This window comes from Abramis brama, assembly GCF_963993115.1.
Source record: "Abramis brama genome assembly, chromosome: 23".
Classification (NCBI taxonomy): domain Eukaryota; kingdom Metazoa; phylum Chordata; class Actinopteri; order Cypriniformes; family Leuciscidae; genus Abramis; species Abramis brama.
This window is the reverse complement of record NC_139985.1, coordinates 19,420,240-19,435,163: the sequence shown is the minus strand read 5'-3', so window position 1 is coordinate 19,435,163 and position 14,924 is coordinate 19,420,240. Positions and strand designations below refer to the sequence as shown.

The following is a 14,924-nucleotide window of genomic DNA, read 5'->3' as shown; positions in this document are numbered from 1 at the left end:
CTCCTTGAACAGCAGACTTTATCTTATTAAATGACTTGGAATCCTTTGCAATTTCTGCTTCGATTTTGCGCTGTTTTAGAAGGGACCTGGATTCTATTAACTTTAAATTCATGGAGCAAGTAATAGTCTTGAGTTTTGCCCAAGGGTGACCTTTAAAATCTCACATTTCGTGTTAAGCAAACTATACATGGGACCTTTCATACACACATTAAGGATTGGGCTTCGTCTTAATAATCTTTGCTGATGTGCAGAGACAGTTTCTAATCAAACACAACTGAGTACTGCCATTTAGCAACTGCCAGTTTAACAATTCTCTTATAGGATTCTGATCAAATTGATGGTGCTGTGATAAACTGTGATAAAATAAAGCGACACTTTTATGAGCTCTGCAACAGTCAGTGCAAGCTCTTATGGAAGTCTTTATAGAACACTTCCACACCATGACAGTGCTACAGCTATAAAGGTATAGACTCTACATAATAAAGAGCTTTGGGTTTTGGGTCTGCGCACTGGGTTTCTCTTTCATTTTATAGCATCCCCTCTGGTCTTTTTTTTTTTTTCTACTGCAAATTAGAGACAAGAAGGAACATTTGTTGTTTTAATCAAGTTCATGCAAGCAGAGCTTGGATGTTAGTCCAGATGGGACAGAGAACAAATATATCTGTACAATAAATAATAATAAATAATAAAAATGTCCTTGGACCGTGGAAGCTTGTTAATCGTGTGTGTGTGTGTGTGTGTGTGTGTGTGTGTGTGTACTACCAGTCAAAAGTTTGAAATAATTAAGTTTTTTTACTTTAACCCCATTGAAATAGACATCACATGGTTTTTAGTTTAAACCAATACAATTTTATGTTTGTATAATATGAGTACTGCCTGGTCTCTGATTGACCGTTATAATCTTAATAGTATCAATCAACTGATAATATTCAAAGTTAATTTGAAGATCTTTCAGAGCTGTAGATCACAGGGATTTTTTAAATCGCAATGGGCATCAGATCTTGAACGATTACCAGCAGGAACCTCATAACTGTGTAGTGCCCGGTTGTAAAATTTGTGCAAGCATTTCAAAACAAATTCTAAAGTTAATGTTTTATGACCTTGAATGTTTATATTAAATAATATTATTAATATTATTAATGTGATTTTATGTCTTCAATGCTGTGACCTTAATTCAGTTTTTCACTAGTTTTAATGAAAAACAGCAACAGTAAATGTGAAATGAGTAAATACACAGCAACACATTCACACACACACACACACACACACACACACACACACACACACACACACTGATGCCAACAAAAAGAATCAACGTTTTTTGAGACTATTCTATCATACCTTTTTTCTATATTCTTATTGCATTACCGTTTGTTACAGTATGTGTTCTTTGCAAAATCTTCTATATATATGGGGATGATTAAGCCCACCGGCAACTATAGTTGCTGCAGTATATAGTTGTCATTTTCCTTTTGTAAGTATTTTTCTAGATGTTATCCATGTTTTATGTCTCAATGACATGCAAGCAAACAACCAAATAAAGGATTTCAAGAAAAAAAGACTTCCTGTCACATGAGGCTGTCAACTTCCTACCCCTACTTCCAGGAAGCATGGCATCGGCAAACCCTCCCAAAGAAAGGTAATTTTCATGTTACTAATAAGTATTTTTTTGTTGACATATATATCATTAAGGTCTCTAGAATCATCCAAACAAAACAAATCTTACAAGAGATCTATAATTTTGTGTATACATAAGTCAAACGTTCAAGCGGCAACTATAGTTGCCGGTGGGCAAATGCCTTGTAAGTACATATATCATGGGAAAATGGGGTATACTGTGTTAATAGGTTAATAAATCAAGGTTATTGGTCTTGTTTAGTGCATAAATATAACGTAACCCTTTAAATTACATCTCTACTGTTCATAAATTGTCTGTATGCACTGTTATTTTTGTTATTTGACTTTTTTTTTTTTTTTTTTTTTTTTGGTTATATAGATATATTTTTTTCTTCATTCTATTTATTTCTATTTATTTGTATTTATTTATTTATTTTCATTTAACTTTTTGATACACAATGCCCTGTTATGGCTGCACTTCCTACACTATGTTCCACCACTTTAACCCTTGTGTGCTGTTTGTTTGCGGTTTGGGGTCTCAGAGACCCCAGGCAACAAAAAGTAATTTTACTCAGTTTATTAATGTTTTACTCCACATTTGGATATTTTTACTCCACAAAATGTATATGAATAAATTATAGGTTTTTATAAAATAAAAAAATATGTAAGGTAAAATTCACATTATAAAAGACCCACATTTCTAACTTTCATTCATGGGGATAACATGGATCATTTGACATGGTTTAGTGTACGATTTTGCCCATCTTTTGGAAAATGCAGTTTTAAAAGTAAAAAGAATATGACTTTAACCAATAGATGGCTGCAGAGCTCTAAAAGTACTAAAAGTTTAAAACTAAAAGACATCTTTTCACAAGTTTTTCCAGTTAGATTCATATCTACATATTATGATATGTACAGCTGCTTGTTGTTTTGCGGTCGCCATTTAAAACATTCCGTCACTTCCGTCTCCTTGTAGACTTGTCTCTCATTGGCTATTGTGGAAATGAAAGCTTTAGCGTAAGTTCTGCCAGGAAGACTTAATTGTTACATCACTTATTACCTTCACATCTAACCAATTGTGTTCTAATACTTGTAGTATAAAAGATTGGTACTTACCATAGACTAAACAAATATGGACGTAGTGTCCGTGACATCACCCGTAGGTTTCTGAAGACCGTTTTTGAAACCTAAAATGGGCGTGGCCGACAGTCGCCATCTTGGCAGCGCGTCACTCCCGAATTTATTTATTTTTACAGTCAGACAATTAGCTGAGGTAAGGTGACGGCTAACAGACAGCAGACAAACGGCTAATGGTGACTAATGACCACTGCAGCGGGAATCCACCTGTCACTCAAAAGTGGACACCCTTAATTATGCAGAACTTTAAGGCTTAATATAATGTAAACGGATGAGTTATAAAAAAAAATCACCCCCCTCACAGTTGTCATGAAGGGAAAAATAAGCTATATAGACCAAAGCCACTTTTTGCACCAGGCTGTAAACATGTTTTTTTCTGCTGTAAAGTTGGGTATTTTAACATGGGGGAGATACAGATTTGACTCACTTCTGCACCCAGCCTCAAGCGGCCAGTCGATGAATTGCCGTTGAATTCACTTCCGTGTTGGTTTCAAGAGAGAGACAGGGAGGTTGCCGCTTGGTACTTACACATGTCTGAGTTCTCAGATGCTGACGCCAACATTCACCTCCATCCACCCCACCACCACCAGGATGGTCCCTACCCATACCTCCCATGGGGTCGGCTGCGCCCGTCTTCGTCTTCAGGCAGGAAATGCAGATTCCGTACCCTCGTATTGCGAGCTATGGACGGGGCCTATGCCAAAGAACTTTATAACACAATACTTGCTTGCTGGGCTGTTAATAAATTAATGCTTTGTTACGTCATTTTAACTCCCGAGTCTTTCTGGTAGAACTACTGACGGAATCCTAGTCGTAATCATCCCGATTTAAAATCCTAAATATCAAACATGTTTGATATTGTCGGGGTGGCCCCGATGTGTCCGCGAGCAGATTGGGAGGTTTAAGATTTCATCTAAAATTGCCTCATATTACCAGATAATGTGTGCCAAACATTGGAACCGACCGATGCCCTGGACGTGATTTTTTTCTCTGATTGTTGGGAGGCGTAAATCGGGCAAAAATCGGCCTGAAACTCCTGTAGTCTGAGCCTGGCTTAAGGCACCCACACACTACAAGATAACCAGGCCAATTTTGGGCCCAATTCTCCCTTTCTGACAATCCTAGGTGAAGTCTCAATTATCTTGATGGTTCTCAGATTATCTTATCAGATTCTCCAGTGGTGTGAGGTATGTTAAGAATGATTGAATGTGCTCGGAAATATGTCGGGCCGCACCGATCTCAAATCATACATTCAACATGTTGGATATTTACAGTACGATCAGAAATCCTGATGCGCTAGCATTCTGTAGTTCTGTAGGTCAATAAGTGTCTTAAGAGATCATTTGACCTTTTCATGACAAGCCAGTGTTAGTTCCGGTTGTAGAATGTCATGTGGTGCGACTTTCCAAATGTTTAATGTTATTTATGAATTATTGTTATTCATAATATTTGTTTTTTTAAAAAGATAATATGAAAAAATATGTTATAAAACATTTTTGAAAATAATAATCGAGATGTATTCACTCAAATGAATGCAAGGTGTAAGGGAAAACATGTTTTAACTTTTTTACTTGGTGGTTACACCACATTTTTAGAGGTATAAAAATCGCTATTTATTACATTGAACAATGCTGTATTGCAATGCTGAATCTACCACTGATTAACTTCTTATTTTTCCGTCATTTTTATTTCTTTATATAGGCCTACTTCTAATTGAAACCCAGTAGGCTGAGATAACTGAGGCTTGTTTTTTGAGGGGTCTGTTGTATTATTACAAAGTAGGCATGCACTCAGTTTGAAAAGCCATTGTCATCCACCACTATAGTAACATTGTTTCTTTTTGGGGTCAATTAAAAAGGCCCTGGGGTCTTTTGGACCTCTAAGACGAGAACACGAGAGTTAAAGCTTTAAAGTTGATGTACTAGAACCGCAACATCCTTCACAAATCAAACTGTGAGGAATAAAACAATGAGAGAGAAAAAAAAAAAACTTGCACTGCATCACTGCCCAGTGCGCCTCGCTCTAACAATTGATGAACAAAACACAAGGCAAAAGCCAGCCTGCTGAAGAACACACGTTTCTCCTCAACCAGCAAGATTAGCAGATCAAGTGAAGCAGGATCCAAGCGGCTCGGAGCTCCAGAGCGTCCCATAAGCATTACAGCAGCAGCCAGTTCACAAGCCCTATTATCACTCTGCCTTTATTTTTGCCTGAGCGATGTCGCACACTAGAGCAGAGCGTTGTGAGCTTTTACACTGATTGACAGATCCCAGAAGGACATAGACATACAGCCTCTGTCATTGTCTGATCTATCTGTGACGGTTGTCCGATGTCAGCATCATGACTCAAGCGTGTAATAATCATTCAACAGTGGACCACACCGTGTTAATGCAGCAACATCATCTGGACTGGAGGTCCTGCTTTAATCTAAGACAGTGTCCTTGGTGAGATCAAAGTCTTTCTATTTAAAAGGAAAGACTTGATGTGCAGATTTTCATTGGACCACATATTTGTAGGGTTAAGAAGCCCCCATTAAAAGTTATTTTAATGGATGGATATTAAACAAGAGAAATGTATGCGTTTCCCAAGCTGCCTGTAAGATTTACAGTATTTTTGCCCGCTTTTAATTTCTTAAAGTACCTTGTGATGTAAGCACTTTTCAGCCAGTGGTGCATGCCAAATACACCAGAACATGAAGCTTCCTTCTGCAGACAGGTGCAAAATATTCAATATATTCAAAGGAACTTCATAATATATCATTATGTATGCCAAGAATTCAGAATGATATGGCCTAGAATACATTAGGTGCATAATGAGATTTGCATGAAGCAGCTGCACGGTATGAATTTGATTGTATTTCTCTCATTTGTTCATTGTCATGTTTGATTCAGCAGCGTTTACTCCAGCGTTTTAGCAGAACAACTCATTTGACACTGATGTCTCTGAAACCGTCTCAGCATATGACATACCTGACTGAGTGTAATGCAATGTGGCATATATTTCTGCTTGAGAGAACACACCTGTCAGAGAAATAGTTTCTCATATAGAGCAGGTGCATCATAACAGTCCGAACACAAAGCTAGCACACAAGGTGAAGAGATCTGTTGTGACCTGAGGGAAAGATCAGCTAGTCCACGTGAAGCTGCCATCTCAGAGCGAAGCCAAAATCTCCACACAAAACGAATCTCCGTTGACATCAAAGAGAGTGAGAAGAAGAAAAAAACTCTGAATCATATGAGCCATTTCGGGTAGCACATAAATTGAGGGCATGGTGGTTAATTAGTTGGTCTTATATAAACTGTTTTACAATCACCTTGGTTTAGAGATTATAATAAAAAAGAATATTTGGAAATTTGTCTTGTGTGTTGTCATCTATCTAACTACTCTACAGATATCATCTAGATTTGTATAATTCATATTTGAACTATTATTTTGTTAAGTAGATAGATGATCCAAGGTGAAATTTGCACTGTCAAGGACATTGTCAATCATCTGCATTGTGCCATCTCATGCTAAATGTAAACATTTTAACACATGTTGAGATTAAGTTATGCCTTTAAAAACATAACAGGGTTGACAGTAACAGGGTAATGAATTATACAGGTCATTTAGCCATTACTGGCCTTTTGTTCAAGGTCATGACAAGAATGTGCTTATTAGGCCTACAATGATTTAAATCATCGTATGTCTATTTTTTACTGCACAAAATCATGGTAACATGCTTGACTATTTAAGATTGTCCCCTACTGACAAACCTAAGAAAATATACAATAAAGTGATGAAAAAGAGGGAAAACTTACACGTTCTTGAAGAATTTGACTTTTTTTAACTATTTTTTATTTATGGAATTTTCCACTATTGTGTTAACAACTAGGCTGTAACAACTTTAGACAACTACTTTAAAAACGTTATAAATAAAACACTAACTTATTATTTACTAACTTCTTCAATAAAGTTATAATGCCCATACATGGCACTGTCCAATAGTAATCTTAATGGAAAGTGCCCGAGCTGCGAACTGTTGCTATGGTTACATGTACCTCCTTTTTTTGCGTACAATTAGCATTCTGACAACTTTTTTGATTACTGGAACGTAGTTTGAAATAAGAGTTGAAGTGCATATGTTAAAAAAAGAAAAGAAAAGAAAACATACACACCCACAAGGTGTTTTGATTTTAATCTTTTTGGTAGGGGTCAAGCATTAATTAGGGGGCATTCAAGCCTTAATTATCCCTTGCCTCCAAACGCCACACAACTCGCACAGATTCATGTGCTTTTGAAACCAGTCAACAGATGCATGAAAGTCGAGTTTGTATAAGGTTTGCGCATAAAACGCATCACAGACGCAAGTTGCAAGTAGCCCTACGCGTTAAAAAGTCAACAAATCACCACATGATTTAAAAGAGGAGCAGCTTTGTTGCTTAAATGAAACGCGTTACCTGAGTTTTGAGGGGTTCTCCGTGCTCAATGATGCTTATAAAAGGAATTTCCAAAAAAGAGGACATAAATTCCATTTGTACTATTTCCTCCTGCGTCTGAGGGAAGGCGAGCACAGCCGAGACCCCCTGGACCACTATATCCTGACACACACACCTGAAGAGCGACTCGGGGTCTCCGCTCGGGGCTTCCCGAGCCACCACGTCCAGGCTCAAGTTGTACGGAAGAAAGTTGTTGCCGCTTTCGGCGAGACCGCTGAGGGCGCGGTGGAGAGCCGCCCGCACCCGGACCGACTGGCGGGGAGGCAGGAGGGCACCCAGGCGCACGGTGTGTCCTATCCGCGCTAGGATGTGGCAGGGCTGCGGATGAGAATGAGCGGGCTGGACGAGCAGGGTATGGAGAAGGAATATTTGCGATCCCAAATAAAAGTATGCCAAGAATGTGTAGAAGATGAAATTCATCCTGCTTCACTCTCAAAGGTGGTGATGAGGCATTGTCAGAAGATAGCATTGCTCGCCTTGTTGTCTGGTCTTTTCTTTAACGTCCTTTTTTTTGTTTTGTTTTTTTTGTTTTTTGTGCAGGATGGTGTATGAGGAGTGATCTATGGAGTTACTGTGTGAATGTGATACACTGCTCAGGAGAGGTGGAGGTTTCTCGAAAGGCGGGGATGTCGTTGCGTTCACACCCAAAGAAGCGCTGGAGAGGGAGAACAAGCGCGCGAGAGAACAACTCTGTTATTAACACCTCTTTTGGACCAAAGTAATCTTTTTACACTTCAATCCTCATGTTGTTTTAGAGAGGCATATACATGACTTAACATACCATGAAACTGATTATAAACAAGAACTTATTTAACAAAAAGTATTTATTTTTTTATTTTATTTTTATGAAAAACGATACGGTAGATGGATAGGATAAAGCAAGTGTACACACTTAAACAATTCTATGCCATGCCTTAAAGGAATAGTTCAGACCATAATAAACATTTGATTCATCATTATACTGAAAGCTTTCCCCTCCGCTGCAGCTCTTAAATATAAGTCTTTTCAAACAAGAACCACAGGTATGGTGTTAATTTAATGGCGCACATTTTGGTTTATTTGTCATAGAAAACTATCACATCGTATAGAATTTAGAAGACTTGGAAAATAGCCCCACAACTTGTAATGTTACAGTGTTTTGTTCTTTTTTTTTTTGGAGCTTGGCAGATTGTGGAGATTGTCATTCTTTGGTCACTGCTTACTGTGGAAGTATGGCATTTAGATCTGCTAAAATTTCTCAAAAATAAAAATGCTTGGAAATTACCTGGAACAAAAAGGGGTGAGTAGAAATAATGAATTATCAAAGCATTGGGTAAACTATGTTTCCTCCCTCTTTTAAAATTGTCCTAATGCCCTAGGTGTAAAAGCCTCAATGCATTTTCACATACTAAGATACTCAAATATGATTCAGTCATGTAATTTTTCGCAAATATTACAACATTTAGTGTATTACAACATTTAAATATTACAACATCAAATAATCAAATCTGCAGTTATAGAAAAAAAAAACAAGATGGAGGGATAGAAGCGTTTAATTTAACATGAAAAATAGAAGAGAGAGATCACAGAAGGCAGGTGATGGTAAGTGGGTCACTGTTTTGGACCCATGTATCAGAGATTCGATACGGGCCAGTCATGCGGTAAAATGCAATCTGATGGAAGTGGACTGAAGCCTCGTCCAATCATAGTCTCTTTTATACGCTATTTAGAACTAGAGTAGCATGGAATGTGAGACTAATGTTGAATTCCCCTTAATTATAATATTAAGCACTAAAAGCTGAATTGAACAACAACAAAAAAGTCACTGTTCACACATCTATGCTGGTAAATCCTTAGGTGTGGTGAATGAAATGTCAGAATATAATCTTTGGATTTAAAGTAACAAAAAACAAATAAAAAAACTGTCAGCAAATATGCTCAATTGTTTTAAGCTGGACCCTTCATATTTTGAGGCGCTATATTTGGGGAATATTTTTCTCCAACAGTAAGAAATAAAATCCACTATTAATATTCTAGAACTTACCCACAGAAAGGAAAATGTATGAAATATGGATTACATCAGTCATAGGAAGGTGCAAATTTACTGTGACTCCCTCGTCGGCTTTATTTGAAACTGTATGTAAAGACCGTGTAGTTGAAGGTATGTAATCACTATGCAATGCAGTTAATACTTGTCAGCACTATGGAATGCCACAATTAGCATATTGAATTTCTCACAGAACATTAAAATAAGACTGCTGATTCATTTATTCAGGAAACATAAAACCTAAATAACACACCCTCATAACTGAAGAGATAAATTCATAATATCAGGCTTTTTATTTTGTATTTTTTTTTAAATCCTTTTCGTTCTTTAATCAACAAGAAACCATAAAACATTAGGCCTACAAGCCAACAAATAAAATAAAAATTACTGGGGCAATTACTAATGGTTAGAGAGTCAGACTGGTAACCTGCAGGTTCAATTCTCAATACCAGCAGGATCGACTGATGTGCCCTTGAGCAAGACACCTAACCCCCAATCGCTCCCTGGGCGCCACCTTGGTTGAACAAAACTTGATGTTTTTTTTTTTTTCAATAAGGCCTCCCTGAAGTATAATTGGGTTGATTTGCAACATCACCCAGCTTGCTCGGACACTCAGCCTCATTAGGAAGCTGTCATGCAGCTGAACCTTTTTCTTTAGCACAACTACCCCAGCCAATTTCCTCAAGACCGTATATTGATCAGCGTGCGAGATCAACTGATCTGAGCTGGGTAATACAACGCAGAGAGGTATCCTTGTCTCTAAAGGTGTTCTGATAATAGGTGAACATCCACTGTCCTTTCAACTGCAGAGGAAATGAGACGAGATTAACAGGGAGACTGTGATACAAAAGCCAACACCAATTAAATGAAAGACTTTAAGATGAAAAAAAAAAAGAGCCAGGGCAAATATGCAGACTTTGTCATTGTTTAAATAATGTCTGAACCTAACAGATAACTCCCTGGCTGTAGTGTGTGCCCTTGTTCATTGTCAATTTCACAAACATTTGATACTAAGCAGAGAACACAAGCAGTCTCAAGAGGCTCAGGAGGGTGTGTTAATTACGAAATGATGTATGACCTTAAGAATGTAACTTTCAGAAGGTGAAACAAGAGTGCGGATGAAATGTGTAAATAGGGTTGATTAAAAATAAGTGTCGAAAATAGAAAGCAAAATCTTTACTTAAAAAAAAAAAACCCGTCAGGTTCCAAGAAATGTACTCTTTGAATTAATTTTTGTTTTAAATTGTTCCGAAAAACTTTTACTCTATTTTTAAGAAAAGTTTAATATATTAAAAAAAGTAATAATATATTTTCCTTACACACTGAATACAAGTTATTTTATTTAAACCAAGTCGGAAGCCGGAAGAGTAATTCGCCGCTGGTTCCTTCGAGATTTTCCTATGGGTTTTATAATGTTTTTTTTTTTTCTATTTATGTCCATCCATCCATCCATCTTCAACCGCTTATCCAGGTTGGGTCACGGGTGCAGCAGCTCCAGCAGGGGATCCCAAACTTCCTTTTCCCGAGCCACATTAACTAGCTCTAACTGGGGGATCCTGAGGCGTTCCCAGGCCAATGTGGAGATACAGTATAATCTCTCCACCTAGTCCTTGGTCCTCCCAGAGGCCTCCTCCCAGCTGGACGTGTCTGGAACACCTCTCTAGGGAGGCGCCCAGGGGGTATCCTTATCAGATGCCCAAACCACCTCAACTGGTTCCTTTCGATACAAAGAAGCAGTGGCTCTACTCCGAGTTCCTCACGGATGGCCAAACTTCTCACCTTATCTCTAAGGGTTTTTCTATTCATGTGTGAAATAAAACCTGTGGTAAACATAACTTGATGGTACTTTGACTTGATCTCCTCCACGCTCTCTCCCGCCTTCACTAACTGCAAGTAAATCGATAACGAATTGTGATTAGATGGTAATTTTGTTCTCCAAAATATACTATGACGACAGGGTAACTGAAGTTGGCGCTATACACTTGCTAGGAATGTTTTTTTCTATGTGGAAGTTTTGCGCTTGGTGAGCTTATAAAATATTAAAACTCAAATCAATATTTTGTGTACAGTTAGGCTATTTAATTATTTAATCTGGGTATCGCTGATTGTTTCATAAAACAAAAGCTGCTGCCATTTTGCAACGATTGTTTTGTACACTGTAATGGATTGTAGGATAACAAACAGGTAAGATTAAAAAAAAAAAAAATTCTTATCCCCATAATTATTTATGTGGCAAAATGCCATGTAATGCCATGTAATAAAGACCCCTCCACTTCACGTCGAGGTCCTGATCACTCTGTCTGGGTTTATTCTGTGATAACAACCAGGCTGGATATTTATTATCTCTTACATATCATAGAAATAATTTTTCATACATTTTTAGAAGTTATACCGCAACCTGACATTTTAGTCAAGTCACTTTAATTTATATAGCATCCTTTCTACAATATATCGATACGATTTTCTGCATGTTGATTGTGTCATGGAACAGAAGATTGCAAACACAGGTAATCTGAATGGAGTTTATTGAATGACACAGGAAATTAGCAGGTGAGTCTCTGGATTGCAGATCGTGATGGTGATACTGGCATGTCAACTTCATGATAAGCCTTATCTTTTGCAGGTAGAGAAGATAAGTGGCTGGTGGACTGAAGAGTGGCAGATGATGACACACAGAAGACTGAAGAAGAAAAAAGGACGTGACAGTTCGGTGCACAGGTAAGTACGCCACAAGCAAGTGGTCAGAAGTTCAGTGTTGAACAACAAGACCAGACACTGATGAGAGTGTGAAGCAGGCTTAAATAGTGTGTGGCTGATGAAGGTGATTGATGGCAGGTGTGAATGATTGTGAAGCGTGTGCGTGTGAGCTAGAAGGGATTATGGGAAATGTAGTGTGAGGTGACTGGTCTAGTGACTGAGGATTGTGCACCACATCAATTTGAATGGTAAAAAAAAAGATATATATTATATATATATATATATATATATATATATATATATATATATATATATATATATATATATAAGTAAGTACTAAAAATATCTAAAGTATGTTGCTTGCAAAAACAAAATGTATTTCATCAAATGGAGAAAGATGCTTTTGCAGTCAGTTAGTGAGGTTATGGCATCTACAGTACTAGCAGGGGCTAATATGGTCATGCTAACCAGCAAAACCTTGACCGCTTTGGTGTTATGAGCAACGTTACAAAATGTTGCCCCTTCAATAAAAGTCTAGCAAATACTCTAAAAGATTAAAGGTTCTTTATTGCCATCAGTGGTTCCATAAAGAACTTAGAAACATGCATGGAACTTTTCCACTGCGGAAAAGGTTCTTTATAGTGGATAGTGTCACGGATTCACCAGGCTCCATCGTCCGTCGCCCGATCACAACGAGCACAGTCTCCAGAATTCTAAGCACCCGTATCAGTCTCCTCACCGCAGTCCACATCAACGATCTCCTTCACCACCTGCAAAGACAGTAAACCTAAGTTATCAACCATTCATCTTCACTATACTGCAAAAACTCTGATTTGCTTACCTGCATTTCCCATTGCTGTTGGGAAAAAAAATCTAAGTTTCTCCACTAACCACCTGTTTTGAGTCTGTGATTCTGTAACAGAAAGAGGTTCTTGAGATTATATTAAAAAAAAAAAACTTTTATAAACTGTTAACTGAAAAGTTATTTGGAGCAACCAAAATGATTATTCTATGGCATTGCGGTGAAAACATTTTTATTTGAATTTTAGTATTACAAAAAAATCATCATCTAGGTGAAAGAAATAAATGACCAGAATCTAAAGGTTGGATGGTCAGTCACCTTTGTAAGAATTTCCCATTTCATGAGTTCCCTTTTTGAGATGAAGAAGAACCTTGTCTTATCCTTCTGTTTTCTGTCAGAGAATCGTGACAATGCAATAAGGCGGTCAGCTTCTTTAAATGTCATGGTGCCGTTTCAACATTCCTGAGACGTCCGTGGTTCCACATGAGCGTGAAATGTAACAGGGGATGAAGGAGGGTGCTTTGTACACTCTCCAAGCCAGGTGACTAAAGCAAGGAGAATCACATATCTTCAAAGCTTATGAAAATAAAGGGGATTTTCCACAAATGCCACAGTGTTTAAATTACCCGAGCTTTCTTTGGGGGGGATGTAGATGATGGTTTTAAATAAGTTGACAGAGAAATAACCTTTTAACCACTTATCATTTATCACTGGTATCCTATCAAACTGTGAAATGTAAAGGCCAATTTAGCATTAATAATGTACAGAATACAGTACCGGATGTCAATATTGTCATATACCACTGTAAGAAGAAAACACTTTGCTTTTGCTGAATCGCCTATGCCAGATGAGCGTCGCTCGCAGTCGCAGCCTATTCATTATCCTCTCAGATTCAGATAACAGTGAATGTTTCTTTCTCTCTCTGTTTAAAAAAACTCTCATTCACTGTGCATCTGTCAGATTCTTCCATCCTTAATAAACAAGCTGTCAGATGGTTGAACCACCTCAGGTATTTTAGTGCCTTGAGAATTTGGCAAGCAATCATGAATATTCTATAACCTACAATCTGAGTTATTCAGTATCAGCATATGGTTTGCTCCTGAAAATGCCTTGAAATGTGTTCAGAGAACTAAAAAAAACATGAATGTAATTGTATTAGACAAAATATCAAAACAAATGGGGTTATTGGAAACAGAGACATAGATACGGGGTAATTTGTGGTTGTCAAACGCAGTGTTGGGTAGTAACTGCTTACATGTAATCTGGATTATGTAATCTTGATTCCAAAAATTAAGTCTTTGTAATTAGATTATATTACATAGCCTACTAAAATAATTGTATTCAGACTACAGTTACTTTTTTATTGATTACATGATTACATGTTATTTGCACAATGTTGAGGACATCTTTGAGTCTTTAATGTTCAGTTCGAGTAAAATACTTAAGTACTGTTAGGCCTAGTTTCACAGACAGGGCTTAGATTAATCCAGGGTTAGGCCTTGGTTAAATGAGGACATTTAAGTATTAACGTGCCTTTGTGAAAGCGTTTGTCCGTTGCTTTCAGTTAAAACTGCTCAAACATTCATTTTAGACTAGGCTTAAGACTTTTACTTAAGTCATATTGGAATTGGTGATTTGTAATCAATTTCACTCACTGTAAAGGTACTTTTCCTCAAGTATGGTTTACATCATGGAGACTTTAATGTATTCTTTCAAAACTGCTGCATCATTCAGGAAGAAAAAGTGTGGCGGGAAAAAGTTATACGGCCTTCCTATTGTCTAAAATGTGAGTTACTCAATATTAACTTTTTGTTTATTGAACATCAATCCTGCTGTTGTAGAAATAACAGAAACATCCAATTACCTGCTGGTTCCAATCATAACTATGGCGTTTTTATTTTTACTGATATTAACAAACAGCACCACTTAAGCTTGTGATGCTGCTTAAATATGTCACATATTACAATCCACAGTTGTTTACTGTAGTCATTGCCAATTTTATTAACCAATCCATTTTGAGCGTGTCTTTCCATGATCAGAACTCTAATATCTCCTTATCGTTGAGGTAATTTCAGAAAGGTTTTCTTGTTTGTGTTGATGCAGTAGCTGATTTATAAGTTCACTGTGCCTGCTCCCTTCGGCCATTTATTAAAAAGCAATTGTGAGA

At 37.4% G+C, this 14,924-nt stretch overlaps 1 protein-coding gene across 1 annotated transcript in view; it reads right to left on the bottom strand.

Moving 5' to 3' along the window:
• grin3bb (glutamate receptor, ionotropic, N-methyl-D-aspartate 3Bb) overlaps window positions 1-8,072 on the bottom strand; it is a 112,704-nt gene extending 104,632 nt beyond the window's left edge. The window contains exon 1 of the mRNA XM_084100767.1: window positions 7,194-8,072. Coding sequence (XP_083956893.1) covers window positions 7,194-7,652 — 459 coding nt within the window. The 5' untranslated portion in view covers window positions 7,653-8,072. The remainder of the gene's footprint in view (window positions 1-7,193) is intronic.
• Window positions 8,073-14,924: the final 6,852 nt, after the last annotated feature.